Source organism: Aythya ferina (genome assembly GCF_964211825.1).
Source record: "Aythya ferina genome assembly, chromosome: 19".
NCBI lineage: Eukaryota > Metazoa > Chordata > Aves > Anseriformes > Anatidae > Aythya > Aythya ferina.
This window is the reverse complement of record NC_140309.1, coordinates 12,034,654-12,049,863: the sequence shown is the minus strand read 5'-3', so window position 1 is coordinate 12,049,863 and position 15,210 is coordinate 12,034,654. Positions and strand designations below refer to the sequence as shown.

Here is a 15,210-nt window from a genome sequence, read left to right as displayed (position 1 = left end):
AAACTACCAATAATCCCTTTCAAGAGAGAATTCATTTTATTTAAACTTCATAAGTATGAAGGAATGTGATATTTAAGATTGTGAGAAACCTATGTATTTAAAACAAGTTTCCTCTCAAAATCTATGCATTATAAATTGAAAGAATAAAAATAAATAAAATAAATAAATAAATAAATAAAATCGAAAAACAAATCAACGTTTGCTTTGTGCAGAGGAGCAAGACTTAAGGTTTCCTGTGTTTGATCAAATGAGCTACTGTATGAGTCAGCAGTATTTTTAAAGGATTCCTGTAGGGTGAACAAAATGGACCAAGAGACTGTCTTAATGCTAGAAAGAAGTCTTGAGGGTTTGCACTCTGCTCAAAGTTGCAATGAGTTGAACTATCCTGTCATGCGGTCTGAAATGTGACTTCTTTGGGCAACTTCATGTTGTGTTGCATGTGTAGGCAGTTGTACTGATACAGGTTGGGCTAAATCTTTTCTGCCTTATTGTGCTGTTTTCATATTGCTGGAACTGGTCATTGTTGCTGGCCATAAAATTGGACGACAGCTTAAATGCTGGATGGAATTCTACCTCCATCCTGTTTCTGAAGTGTGGCATCTTTTTGGAGGGTCTCGTGTTTCTTTCTGTGGTCTCTGCTAAATTGTGCAGCACTTGAGTAACATTGTAGATGCAGATTTGTTGTAATGTCATTTCTGTTGAGTAAAATGTTGGCAATGAAATACAAAATTAAATAAGAGTAATTGATACCATGGTAGTTTGTGAAAAGGTATAACCTTCATTTCTGAATAAAGAAAATGATGGTCTGAGGAAGGCAAGGGGCTGCAGCACACCTCCAGTCTTATTTTGCAGTAACTGCTTGTTCCTTACTAGATTTGGCATTGCAGATTGAACAAAGATATTTCTTCAGTAATTTCTTTAGTAAATTCTTCAGGTTTTAATTCCTATTTCAATCTATATTTTCTGGTTTTATTTCTGAACTTAACACTAGAGTGGTAAAGGAGCCGTAACTTACTACGCCAGTCTACTACATTACTTTAATGCATTACGAGTCAAATTTGTTCGTCTCGGATGAATCCTTATCCTTTCTTCTTCCAGAGAATATTTGGAGAAACTGCTGAAAAGAATTTATATCTATCTCAGCTGATTATCTTGGATACACTGGAAAAATGTCTGGCAGGGGTAAGTAGGCTTGCATAAGCAATTGCTAACTTGGTATTAAAAGAGTTAGAGGGTGTAAGTCAAATGTCTGTGTATCAATTATTACTGGTACTAAAGTTAAAACTTTTCTGATTTAGAGCAAAGTGGGATTAATACTATTTTAAAAATATTAAAACTTTCTATAAATGCAAGTAATTTACGTATTTGCTAAATTAAGGATTTTTGGGATGGTTTTTTACTTCCTAAAATTAATAATAGTAGCTTTAGTAGTAATGATTAGAAATACTTTTTCAGCTATATAGATCCAAGTAATTTTTTGACTTTGTCCTTCCCACTACTCAACTAATTTCTGGAGTTACAAAAAGTGACTTTCTTGTAACAATTTGTTGATTTTTCTGAAGATTTCTTGTGACTTTCATTTGGTGAAATAATTTCATTTCAGTTTTTTTGTAATTGTATATACAGCAGAAACTTTGCTATCGCTACTCTAAAAAATTACTTTTCCAGGTGTTTCCTAGTTTACATTAGTTAACTCTGTCCAAGCTTCCATTGGGAGCCCAGTCCTGAGCTTTCCAATCAGAGCTGTGCTGAAAGGCAGTTTGCTATTACCTTTGGGATGTAAACGGTTGTACAACTCACTGTGTTAAACTCTGTAATTGCAAAGCCAAACTTCTCTGTGAGCAGAATTTGCAAATCTGTGGCTTATTCCTTTAACAAGAAGGATTTTTTTTTTAAAGCTGTATTCCTGGATGGATGTCATGAAATCATCTAGGCTCTTTGCAGTTTCCCTGTAACTGTTTTTGCAGGTTCTTTTCTTGTAAGGTAACAACTATGTTATGGTTAGGTTTGTCAAGTAGCATGTCTTGTATTACAGTACTGAAACAACCTGAGTAATGGTGGATTCATCTAAATTCATAAAAGATCCATGTAAATACATTTTGCATAATAATGTTTAGCTGTAAAAGCTGAAGTAAGTACCTTTTCTTTTGGTGCATTTACTGTCTCTGATGTAATGAATCAAAAAAAAACAACGGATAACCCACGCCAAAAAAACTGTTTCACTTCCAAAATTAATTTCTTTAAAAATTTATTACGTATGTTTTGCTTAAAACGTTAGCGTGCTTTTCCTGATACATGATGATATTTGAACAGCCTAAAATTATGCTGAATGCTTCTTGGTTTGTCCATTCAAATGAGAGCAAGTTGAGCCAGTATATGTTCAATAAGACTGAGCCAAAGTTCTATACAAAGAGCGTTGTGTTCTGTGATATCTTCAGATGTATTTCTTGCTCACTGTTCTTGCTCAATGTTTCATCAAGTTCTCATGGCAACAGGACTCAGGTCAACTAAGTGGGAGTCTCTGAAACTTCCCAATTCCCTATGGTAAATTCATTGGTAGAATTTTAGAAAGCTTTAATGCTGACCCTTCTGTTAAATCTCGTTCTTAGTAGAGCAAAGTTTCACTTCAAATTCTTTTGTAAATAGTTTCCTTATGTCTCATACTGTACAAACTGGCAAAAATTGGATTTCTCTTTTTTCAGGAAAGTAGAGACGTTTTTCACTCATATAGAACAATCCCAGACAAGAGCAATGGAGGAGCACTTCTTTTTCAGTTCCTTTAAAAAAAAAAAAACAAACACAAATTACTAGGTGTCAAAATATAGGGGGCAGAATAGAAAAGAAAAGAAAAGAGAAAGAGGAGTAAGGATGGATCTTTGCCCTTTGAGCTTCCATTCAAAGACAAGATAGTTAATGCTTTACTGCTAATGTTTTGCATAGGCTGATGGTACATTTCTCAAAAAGGAAACATATTTCACTTTGAAACCTAGTTTGTTATATTGCTCAGTAGTATTGATCAAGTGAGTGTCCTATGTATTTTGGAGATTAATTTGAAAAGGTTAGGTGATTTGTGTACTGTGTTTCTGTGTACTCTGCTATGGTCAGTGGTAGTGTGCAGGCAGAATTTGAAGTTTAGATTCAGGTCCTGTCCCACCAATGGCATATGCTCTTTTTTTTTTTTTATTGTACAAACCTAGAAAATAGAATACCATGAACTACCAAATTTATTTATTTATTTATTTATTTTTCTTTTAGCAACCGAAGGATACCATGCGACTAGACGAGACTATGCTGGTAAAACAGTTGCTGCCAGAAATCTGCCACTTCATCCACACTTACCGTGAAGGCAACCAGCATGCAGCCGAACTGCGCAATTCTGCCTCGGGGGTTCTTTTTTCTCTTAGCTGCAATAACTTTAATGCTGTGTTCAGCCGCATTTCCACCAGGTAGGTGTTTCAGTAGCTTGACTTAGCCACTGTATTAGAATGCCTACTAAATATTGCTGTCTAGAACATCTGTCATGAACTTCAGTCCATTGAAGATGTGTATTGAGCGTTTTATTACTGAATTGCTTTGATGTTTTTTGAAAGTTGCTTGAAGCAGCTTAGCTCTTATCACACATTGTTACAGCTACCAACATCCTTGATGTATTAGAAGGGGATTTTGCACACCCTTATATGGTTGAATGGCAATGAATATGCCAATTGAATTGAAAAAAAAAAGTATATGCTCCTTATAATGTAAACAAAAATGAATTCCATTTAAAAAAAATATTTGCATTTTAGAAATCAAACTAAAATTATATGAAATTTTAAGTATTTTAAAAACTTTTAAAGAACCCTTAATAACTTCAGTAACTGTTTCAAGAACATAGACTTGGCAGCTAGCATGGAGGATGTGGTTTTACTCAATAGGTTGATTATGTTCTGTTGCTTATAGAAAAGGAAATGATTTCTTTTGCTCCTTTTATAGGAAGTATTTTTCGGATGAGATTTTTTGACAATCTGAATTTAGTTCATGAATCTGTACTTATTCACATGTCCCTAGCATGGTTTAATTCTCAAGCGCCAACACCCTTCTTACCATGGGTTTGAGCTGGAGTGTAGTGCTTTTCCCCAACCTGCTTTTCTCTTCAAGATGGCTTGTACAGAAATAGTTAAATACTTGACCAATTGTTGCTGATCTCCACAGGGGTCAGCTTGCCGACAGTTAGCATTGCTGATCTTTTGACCCGTGCTTCCTGTTTAGGCATATTTCTAGGCCTTGTACAGCAGCTGGGGGATTTTTGGCACGAAAAGCACAGCAGTGGGGACCTTCCCATTCCCAGCGTGGGCTGTTAAACTTCCCTGGCGTTGAAGAAATGAAGAGCTGCTTTTGTGTGTAGTACTAGAAATCGCATTCCATGTCAAAAACACATCTGTAGCTTTGGAACAAGACACGGCAATCTTTAGTTTTGTGAGAACATATGATTTAGTTATTAGTGGGTTAGTATCTGATGAGAAGTTTAGTAAATCGTCGAATACAAAAGTATGAAATGGCGCCATTGGATTTAGAATGGTATGATTAAACTTCATCCTGTTTCTTATGCCAAAAAAACATGGACTTTTTTCATCTTAAAAAATGGTTGTAACTTACTTCAGTGCCATTAATTGCCATCAGTCATTGCTTTGCTCTAGAGAAGTTAGCTGGGACAAGACTTGCTGCTAAGGAGAGGTAGTATAAAGGTGTCATGTCTCTGTGATTGTAATATTTAGATGAAAAAATGGCAAGATTATAGCTAAAATATGGGAGATAACAGAAGGATTTAGACAAAACTTGGGTATAAACAGACTATCACCAGATGGTATGGGTGTCTTGTGAGACTTATCACTGGTATTTCTAGATCTGTTCTCAGTATGGCTGAGAACAAGACTTTAATATTAGCTCTTAATCATGCAAAGTTTGTCTTTTGTTTCTAAACATGAAAAAAATTATAAGAGGGCATCATCATATAATATTCTTCTGCTGTTCAACAGTACATAAAATCACAGGTGTGAGTTTCTACCTACCTGACATCATCTGGTTGAGAAGTTAATTTATTTTGTATATTTTAGATTGCAGGAACTGACTGTTTGTTCAGAAGATAATGCTGATGTTCATGATATTGAACTTTTACAGTACATCAGTGTGGATTGTTCAAAACTAAAACGACTTTTGCAAGGTATGATGTGAATGTGTTGTGTTTGGTTTGTTTTTTTTTTTGAAATACATCTGTATATGACTAGTTGGAGATGATACAACAGTATTGATGCACGTATCTTTTTATTGCTGTGTTTTACTCCAAATATTCATATATATTTTTACTGAAACGTTAAAAAATATTGGCGTAGCATGAAGTCATTGTTTTAAATGTGGAATGTTTTACCTTTACAGAGACTGTATTCAAGTTTAAAGCCCTTAAGAAAGTAGCACAGTTAGCTGTTATCAACAGTCTTGAAAAGGTAAGTATTATAATATTTTGTTTCATTGCTACTTTGTAGACTTTCTCTAGTTTACGAATATTTGCAATTCAGTAAATTACGTAAATTTATGTAAAATATGCATTTGTGCATCAGTTCAGTGCATATGTTCTGCAAGAAATGTTGAGTTCTTAGAAGTAAGAGTAAAATCTCTCCATTTAAATACATAATGCAAAAATAAAAATATTTTTAAGCTCTGGAATGTAAAGATGTTTTTTGTTACCTGCAGGCATTTTGGAACTGGGTGGAAAACTATCCTGATGAATTCACAAAGCTGTATCAAACACCACAGACAGATATGGCTGGTAAGGCGTAAAAAATGATGTATTCGGAAGTTGGTTTTACTTTTTCCTGTTAAGTCTTAAGGTTTTGGTTTTTTTTTTTTTTTGGGGGGGGGGGTGTTCTTTTGTTGTTATTTGTTTTGTTTTTTTCCCCCTAAGACATCCCCACATTCGTTTTTGTCCCGTCTTTGCTTCTTATGAAGCCTGCATGTTAGAAACAAATTCCTGTCAACACTTTCAGGGCAGGCAGGGATGTATGGCTGCCTGATTTCTCTCTTGACGCAACTTTTAAATGGGTTCATTTTGTGGTTCACAATACAAGGAGATATAACCCAAAGCTGCAAACTCTTTAAATATTTTTCATCTACGTACAGGAAAAACAACAACAACATGAAAACCTTGATAAAAGAACAGTAGCTGTATTTGTCTCTAGTCAAAAAGGGATGAAAATTTATATTTTCAGATAAACCATGGCTTTAAATGGTTTGAGCCCATTTATCTCAGGTAGCATATTACTAATATGCAAAATAGATATTTTTTTTCTGTGTAGGTGGAGCTATCACTCTGCTTTTTTATACCTATTATCTGCCTTTTCATAATTATAATTGGTGTTGAACTTGGGTTTACCTTTTATGCAGATTGTGCAGAGAAGTTGTTTGACTTAGTGGATGGCTTTGCAGAAAGCACAAAACGTAAAGCAGCAGTTTGGCCACTGCAAATCATACTCCTGGTCCTGTGCCCAGAGATAATCCAAGATATAGCAAAGGATGTGGTAGAGGAAACTAAAATGAACAAGGTAAGAGAAGAAAAATATCTTAATTCTGATTTCTAAAGTGTGCTTGTCTTTGCTTTTTTGGTATTTCAAGTGTATTTTACTATGTTTTTTATTCCTAAAGCATATTAGAATTCCATACATAAATTTCTGCACCCTTTTAAAGTTCTCACCTAGCATATGATCCACTGTCAATAATTCATACAAATAGTATGGCCCGAACAATATTGTTTCTCTTGGACGTCACCCTGGAGATGTGAATCCGAGTGTTGATTACCTTGCTTCCACCAGTAGCAAGCTTAGCCTAACTTCTAACTGGTGTGCGTGTATTGTACCATTACAGGTTTCTGCAGTGTGTTTACTGTGTTCTGTAATTGCAGTACCTGTAGCAGATGGAGAATTTGATGTGGCTGCAAACACTGATTGCAAGTTGTATTCCAGTTGCCCTAGAATTATCCAAAATGAATGTCTTTGTTAAACATGTTTCTCCAAAATGCTCCATCAAGTTACTTCTTGCAACCCCAGTATCCATGACTTCTGATCAGGAAATGCAGTGATGTTAGTTTTAATACTGAAGTTTCTGAAAACCCTGACCATGCATTACCAAAGCTCTGGTTATAACTATTCCCAATTTTAATTCTGCAGAAACTCTTCCTGGACAATCTCAGGAAAGCACTTGCAGGCCACAGTGGGAGCAGACAGCTGACTGAAAGTGCTGCTATTGCTTGTGTTAAACTTTGCAAAGCATCTACCTACATCAACTGGGAAGATAATTCTGTCATTTTCCTATTAGTGCAGTCCATGGTTGTAGATCTTAAGGTAAAAATATGTTTCCTAATTGCAATGGAGAAATTTGAATTTTTAAATTCTGAAATTAGCTTCAAACTTCTTAATCAAATACCATAGTATTTTTCAGATGAATGTTTTCCTTTTTTTCCTTATATAAAATAAAGAAATGAGTTGAAGGGCAAAGGAGGAATAGTCTTCCATTTCTTTGGTGGATTTTCTTCGGTCTCCATTAGGCCTCCTAAAACTTTAGTTTGTTCAAGAGGCTGAACATTAAAATAAAAAGTTTTATTAAAAAATGCTTAGAAGTGGAGATTGGTTTGTTTAGTTAGTATTAACAAGAATGGCTATTGAATATTTGACGCTTAAGTAGTAGATATTGGTAGATGCAATTTGGAAAAAGTGTAATTTTTAGAGCAGCCTTTTTTTCCCGCAGTATGATTTATTGAAAGTAGACAGGAATAATCTCGGTTTCTTTTTTTTATATATTTAGAATTTGCTGTTTAATCCAAGTAAACCTTTTTCAAGAGGCAATCAGAACGCAGACATAGACCTTATGATTGACTGCTTAGTCTCATGCTTCCGCATAAACCCTCATAATAACCAACACTTTAAGGTGAGAACACAACTTACTGGTAAGTTGTTATCAACATACTGTCGATGACCTGTCAGTTATCAAAGATAAGCACGCTGGAAGTTTATAAATAATTTCAATTGTATAAGTATCCCTTATTGACGATTCCCTTCACGTTTTCATTTTTTTTTTTCTTCTCTGGTTAGAATTTCTTATTCTCATGTCTAGATTTGACAGTTTTGTCAATTTAATAAAAAGGCTCCAGTATGATGCTCGTTGTGATATGAAAGATGACAGAGAAAAATATGTCCCTAAGTGGCTTTTATGTATTATTTTTATTGTAGATCTGCTTGGCACAGAATTCCCCATCAACATTTCATTATGTACTGGTAAATTCACTCCACCGAATAATCACAAATGTAAGTTCTGAAAGTATTTAATTAGCCTATCTATTTGTGGCTTCTCTTCGGATCCACATCTGCTTACTAAATAAAATCTAAATACTAGACCAAATCTTGTTGCCTGTATCTATGCCTCAGAGTTGCTTGTTAATACACAAGCCCATGCAAATCTTAGTTGGCGCTATCCACCAATTGGATTCCCAGTTTGAGAGCTTTTCCTGATCAGGATGAAAATAGAATCAGTCAGTGTTAAGCAACTAGCCTTACTTAATTTATATAATATTTTCTATTTCATTTATCCCAGCATGGTAATGAGAACACTAAAAAAAAATCAGACATTTTGACAAATAGGGAAGAACGTGCTACTGTAGATGTGGTAGTGTACCTAGAGAAACAATGAAGTTGTTTAAAGTTATATTGCTTTGGTATTTGTACACTTTCAAAACAGGCACTATGCTTTACTCGTGTTTAATGTGTTGAATAATACTATTTTTCAGATATTATCACGCACTCAAAAGACTAGTTTTCTATTTTGTTTAGTGTATCAGAATAATTTGAGAGCACATTAAGTGTTTAAAGTTTTACTAGCTGTCTGTATCCTGAAGCCTGCTGTGGTTTCCTGTATCCGCGGTTTCAGAGTATGTGTTTATTCAGAAGGAGAAGAAATATAGTAAGCAGCTGACTTGGAAGCATTGCTTCTGTTGTACTTCATTTAAACATTGACAGCTTTATTGACACAATGAAAAAATAACACTTGTAATACTGTGTAAAATACTCATGTAAAGTTTCATTATATTACAGCTTTATAACTTTGGTATCTAAGATAAATCATAATGTAACTCTCATGTTGCCAGTTTACCTTTTGAGCATTTCTGTGTTTTCATTCTAGTCTGCGTTGGACTGGTGGCCCAAGATCGATGCCGTGTACTGCCATTCCATGGAGCTTCGCAGCATGTTCAGTGAGACTCTTCATAAAGCTATCCAGGGCTGCGGGGCACATCCAGCAATTCGCATGACTCCGGTAAAGACTTGTAAAGAAGTTGTTAAAACACAAGCCTCTTGTTTTTCCTTTGTCTCCATTCCATTACAGCTTTTTTATTCATTAACTTTAGACTGGAAACTAGAGGGAGGAAGAACATTGCAATCCAAAAAGCAACAGAGAGCCAGCCATACATGTTGTGTAAACCTTTGAGATTTTGGTGCATTGACTAACTGTTCCTAGTCAGTTAGTGATGTATGTTTCTCAGGTTTTTTTCATGCTGCTTTTAAACTGGCAGTATAGCAGTATTTCTTCTGTAACTGTCCCGTGGCTAACTGTTCTTTTTAAGCTTACTTGCTGTGTGAATTAACTAGGTAATATGTCCATTTTTATTTAATCTGAGAAACAAAAGTGTTCTGTATGTGAGCATAATTTCTGAAAACTGCAATGCTTTTACCATAATTGGCATGAATATTTCTTCATTTGTCTTGCTTAATTTCCTTTGAGCAAGTTGACTGTTTGGTCTTGGTGACAGCACCGAAGTGATCCAGACTTTTCAAACATTATGAAATAAAGCCGGTATTCCTGGTCACCTTAGGAGAGGGGGGAAAAAAAAAAAAAAAAAAAAAAGGAAATTCAAATTGTAGTTCATCCAGATTTTTTCAGTAAGTTCACATGCAGCTGCGTTGCCTTTCTTCTGAACTTTCCATGTAGGACTTGGGATGCGTCAAGTTAGCTCATTGGTTTTCTGAATTGTTTCAAAGTGCATTTGTAGTCCCAAAGTGTTGGATGTCTGGTTTGGAAGAAGGCCTAAAATGTTGCATGAAAATATTCCTATTGGGCTTCTCATACAAAAACAAATGATCAAAATACTTTTAGTTGAAAGCTACAACTTGTTTAACTTGCTTTATATGTGTGTGTGTATATATATGTTTATATATACATATCTATATTCATCTGTAGAGAAAATAGCAGGGATGTTGTAATGGCAACTCTGACTGGTGGTGCTTTGTCTTCTGCTTCTTATTTTCTGTTCTTATTGGCTGCTGTCGCTCTCATGGTCAGATGCCAACCAGTCACTGTTTTGCATGGCAGTGGGCCTCTGTTGCTGTAAGTATGACCCATTGTAACTACCGCAGAAAAGCCTTTCATTGCTCTGACTTTTCTGTGCATAGTTACCACTGCAGTCACATCACTTCATCTCGGGCACGAAAGGTGGCGTGCTTTACGTGAGAGCGCAGGACTGGAGAAGACCTCTTCACTGCTGGTCCGGCAGTTGCAACACCATCCCTTACACAAATCTGTTGAGCTCGTTGGTAGAAGTAAAGGCTTTTTGTTGGGTGTGTTCTTTTCTTTCTAACCCCTACTTTTCCATCACGGTGCTCTTCCAGAATCTCCCTGCTCTGGTGTTTAAAGCTGTTTTCTAATTTCCAGCCTAAACTTACTTGTGTCTAAGTTGTCCCCACGTGTTTTTGTTCCAGTGTTGTCTGTCAGGTTCAAACTGGTGTTTATCCCACTGATGTCTGTGCAGAGAGTATCCATCTCCCTCTCTTTGTTTTCTGATAATCCTTAGTTTTGATTGTGTGAAGTAAATAAGTCGCTTCACAGAAACTAATCAGCTTCTTTTGGCATGTACCTCTTCTCAGAATTCACTTAGCTGTACCAAATTAAGATTTTGCACAGAATGAATTACCACTACCAGCATAGTATCAATTTCTTGATCAGATACTTTTAAAGTGGTAAATTTTATTCTGTTTTCATATAGCTGTTCAGCAAAATAGCAAGAACTTCTAGCATTTCTTGTAGAATTCAATTCTACAGCATCATATATAGACTTCAGTTACCTTGAGGATGATTTCAAGCTAGTTTAATTTTTTTTTGTTGAAAAATTTATAAATTTAATGAAAATGAAAAACAAGTTCATGTTATTGTTTAATTGAGATTTTATCAAATAAGAAGTTAGAATAAATAATTTTAAAAGCTGAATTTCTGAAGTGTTGTATTCTGTCTTGTGTTGAATATCCACAATGTGTGTTTTTTTTTTCCACGTTACTGTCTCTTAACTATTTTGGTAAGAGTAAGTAAAAATACTAACGTAATCCCTGATGACGTGATTCTAAAGTTCATGAAAATATAAATTCTGCTTGGGCATTCTGAGGATCAATTAATGCAAGTTCACATTTATATATATTCACTTGTATTTTGTGTGCATATATATATTATAAATTATATTTTGATACTTATTTATATTATATAGTCTTTCACACACTTTAGCATGTGTCCAGATTATTTTTGTTAAGATGAAGGTGCTGCAGTCACTTGCCATGCAACAGGGTGGTTCACTTTGGGGTACTGTGCACACTGTATTGAGGCATAATCTTGATTTTGGAAAATCCTTATAACCAGTAGCATCCATATATGCTTATTTCACGGCTAACACTCTTTATGACTATTAGTTACATGTATTGGTCATACTGTTATCTGGGTTGTGTTGTGTGAACAGCAGTGGTAGAACACGATACAGTTCATAATGGAGTCAAATCAGAATACCTTGTATGAATTCTCAGTACATACCTTAAAACATCTTCCATTTCAGATGAGGAGGTTGAATGAAACAGTTTACTGATTTTTTCAAATGGAGCTAGTTTTTTTGTTTGTTTGTTTGTTTTTTAAGATGCATTGTGTACCTTGTGAAAACTGAAAGGTACATTTTTCAGAGGTTGTACAGATGAAAATGCTATCATCTAGACTGATAATGACAGGAAAATAGAAAATGATTTGCCTTTGAAAATAAAACAAATCCTTACCCTGTCATGTAATCAAGCTTACTTGGGATCCTTTTTTTGTCTTTCTTTGACAAGAGGAAATCCTCTAAATTCTTGTTAGTCCTTCTATCCAATTTCCTTTTGTACAGCTTGTCTTATACAAAATCTTTTCTTATATCCATCTGCAGATTACTAAAATATTTCTTAAATAAAGCTTAAAGATATAATAGTGATAGCGTATGCATATTTAATAGGGTATTTCTAAGTAGAAGGCTATGCAGCTATACTGGAGTGAATTGAATATGATTTATAACTTTTTCATGAGTTATAGATAGTACAACCAATTTGCTTCATAAGATGTTTAATTATAACTACTCCATAGAGTACCTCACTGACAGTGACTGTGCTTTTTCCTCCTGTCAGAGTCTTACATTTAAAGAGAAGATGACAAGCCTTAAATTTAAAGAAAAACCTACTGACTTGGAAACCAGAAGCTACAAGTTCTTGCTGTTATCCTTGGTAAAACTAATCCATGCTGATCCAAAGCTTTTGCTGTGTGTAAGTATGTTATATTATTAATTCTATCCCAGACAAAATCATGACAAAACAGTAAAATTTACTTTTGAGGCTTCTAAATGAATAAAGATTAAAAACATAAACCTGACATCAAGAATACTTGTCAAAGCAAAAAGACAACATCAAAAAGCACCTGTAAGAGATATTACAGAACCAGAGCAATCACAATGAAAGGGACCATAAAGCTCTGAAGGAAGAAAAAGGAAAGGAGAAAAGAACAAAAAGAAAACTAAAATCAGGAAAAAAAAAAAAAAAAAGCCATTGTTCCAGTGACTAGAAAGATATTTTCTTAGGTTATTGCTAGTTTCTGTTAGTATTGTCTATGATGCTGAGTAAAATAATTTAACAAGTTTAATGTTTAACAGTGTTTTCTTGTGAATTCATGCCGGAATTAATATTCTATTCTTTTCAAATATTACCTTGTGGCTTTACAAATCTTGTTTATGAACTCTGTGAAGCTGCAGAAGTAAACTAAGTGGTGATAAAATCTGATAATGTCTACACATGGAGAGCATGTGTTATGCAGTGTTGCCAAAATTAGTGTACTACTACTAGCATCTAATCAGTGTGCTAAGTATTTTCATTTTGTCTGGTCTGTTTATCGTTTGGTTTTAAAATATTTCTATTGTATCAAAGATATAATATGCAAGAGTATCATGGCTTAAAAAGAAATGAGGTACTCTTAAAATCTACCTATTTTAATTATAAGACTATTGCTTAGCAGTCAGTAACATGGTTGGTCATTGAAAAGTTTTGCTTCTTAAAGGTGCTTTCCTTTTTGCTTTTTAGAATCCAAGGAAGCAAGGGCCTGAGACACAAGGTAGTACTGCTGAATTAATTACAGGCCTTGTACAACTTGTTCCGCAGTCCAGCATGCCAGATATAGCACAAGAAGCCATGGAGGTAAGGGATAATGTTCTGTATGCCAAGCAGTTTGTTTAAACTAGGAAACAATTTGAAATAACTACTTCAGTGTTGTTGGAGAACAATTTATTTTTTATTGCCATTTTAACAGTATTCAAACAACCCCTTTGCAGCATAACACTTATAAACTTTGTGTTGTGGTATTTGATTTTTTTTTTTTCAGAATTTGTTAGAAAAAATAGTCAAGATTTACATATTTGTCTTTTAACTTGTATTTTCCCTAGTGTCATTGCATTTCTTTGCCTCCGTATCAGACAGCCCCATGTAGTAGGGGACTTCAGATTAGATATTTTGTTTGCCATAGTTGCTTGGGCTAATTAAGGGTAAATGACTTTTAATCAATGATTATGTTTGTTTTGAGTCTTTGACCAGTTGAATTTTTGAGATATGCATTTCTTCTAAAAATTGTCTTCAATTTATAAATAGTTGATTTTTGAGGTCTTTTAGTTAATCAGACTAAATCAAAAGCAGAAATTAAAGTTTTGGCTTTAGTTCACCAGTAAGCCCTAGAATATGGTCAGAAGCTATTCTTACCCAGGTTTTCTGTTGTGAAGGGAATAATTACAAAGAGGAAAGTATTTGCTTGTCCTTGGCAAAAAGCTTGAACTACAGAAATTTTGTTGTTGCCACCAGAAGTTTATTTATGTAAAATGTGTTGCATTAATATTTTTGCGGTTTGGATCATTCAGTAAATATTGAAGCCAAAGCCTATCTTTTAAAAAGGTTGTGTTTCTAGCATGGGTTTTTATGGAAATAAAAGGTAAATCTAATTGGGAATAAAATAAAATACCTTTCACATGTATTAGCAACAAAGTCTTGTTCTGCTATATAAAATGCTTTTTCTATCTTTTATTTTTTAAGCAATGTAATTGACTTGTGATTACACCTATTTCTCTGCCCATTCTTAAGTGACTTGTCAATTTCTGCCTTTAAGTGAGATGCTGTTCTGTTTTGAATGTAGGCCTTGCTAGTTCTTCACCAGTTAGACAGCATTGATTTGTGGAATCCTGATGCGCCTATAGAAACATTCTGGGAAATTAGGTAAGTTCACTTCTGTAAATTAGAGCAACAGCTGTTTTGATCTGTCTTCTCTTTTGCAATAGCTGTGAATGTTTTGAGAAAGTTATATGACATTGGCTTGAATCTGCAGTCAAAATGATTTGTTTTCTGATGACAAAGTAGTATCTTCCTTATACTACTTCCATTTAACAAAAAAAACAACACATGTTTTGCTGGCTTTCTTAATGACTCTCTTCAGCCTGTGCTTAAGGTATAGCAATGATTATTCCTTCAAAATGTTAAAGTCTTGCCCTGCATTCAAGTGTTTGTTTGAATTCTGTTTTATCCTCTGTGGGCTGAGGGAGGGTGATGCAAAGCAATTCTAGCAGTGTGGATTTGCTGATCTTGTCTGAAGCCCTCATCTAAGAAAGGTAGTAGTTTGCCCTGATCTGTGGTCTCCATTTGTCTTTCTTATGTATCTAAAGAATTTTTATTGGTTAAAGTCATCTTGCTTATTATAACATCACAGCAGCTGTTGCAGTTGATTTCTTGGAGTATATTAAAAAAACATAAAGTTCCAAAATAATCAGTTACACAAAGAGCTGAACCAAAAAACTAGGCAACTCAGAATTCTAAGAATTGCATGAGCTAAACA

The 15,210-nt window shown here is 34.6% G+C and overlaps 1 protein-coding gene across 5 annotated transcripts in view; it reads left to right on the top strand.

Annotated features, from left to right (window-relative positions):
- The window catches only part of NF1 (neurofibromin 1), a 93,218-nt gene that overhangs the window by 11,840 nt on the left and 66,168 nt on the right, over window positions 1-15,210 (top strand). For 4 of the 5 annotated variants that reach the window (XM_084492951.1, XM_084492950.1, XM_084492949.1 and 1 more), the window contains exons 3-15: window positions 1,099-1,182; window positions 3,256-3,446; window positions 5,094-5,200; window positions 5,413-5,480; window positions 5,728-5,803; window positions 6,418-6,575; window positions 7,197-7,370; window positions 7,831-7,953; window positions 8,256-8,330; window positions 9,202-9,333; window positions 12,480-12,614; window positions 13,422-13,535; window positions 14,518-14,597. In XM_084492951.1, coding sequence (XP_084349077.1) covers window positions 1,099-1,182; window positions 3,256-3,446; window positions 5,094-5,200; window positions 5,413-5,480; window positions 5,728-5,803; window positions 6,418-6,575; window positions 7,197-7,370; window positions 7,831-7,953; window positions 8,256-8,330; window positions 9,202-9,333; window positions 12,480-12,614; window positions 13,422-13,535; window positions 14,518-14,597 — 1,517 coding nt within the window. Of the gene's footprint in view, window positions 1-1,098; window positions 1,183-3,255; window positions 3,447-5,093; window positions 5,201-5,412; window positions 5,481-5,727; window positions 5,804-6,417; window positions 6,576-7,196; window positions 7,371-7,830; window positions 7,954-8,255; window positions 8,331-9,201; window positions 9,334-10,356; window positions 10,402-12,479; window positions 12,615-13,421; window positions 13,536-14,517; window positions 14,598-15,210 lie in introns of all 5 variants that reach the window. The other variant, XM_084492952.1, reaches the window with a different exon arrangement.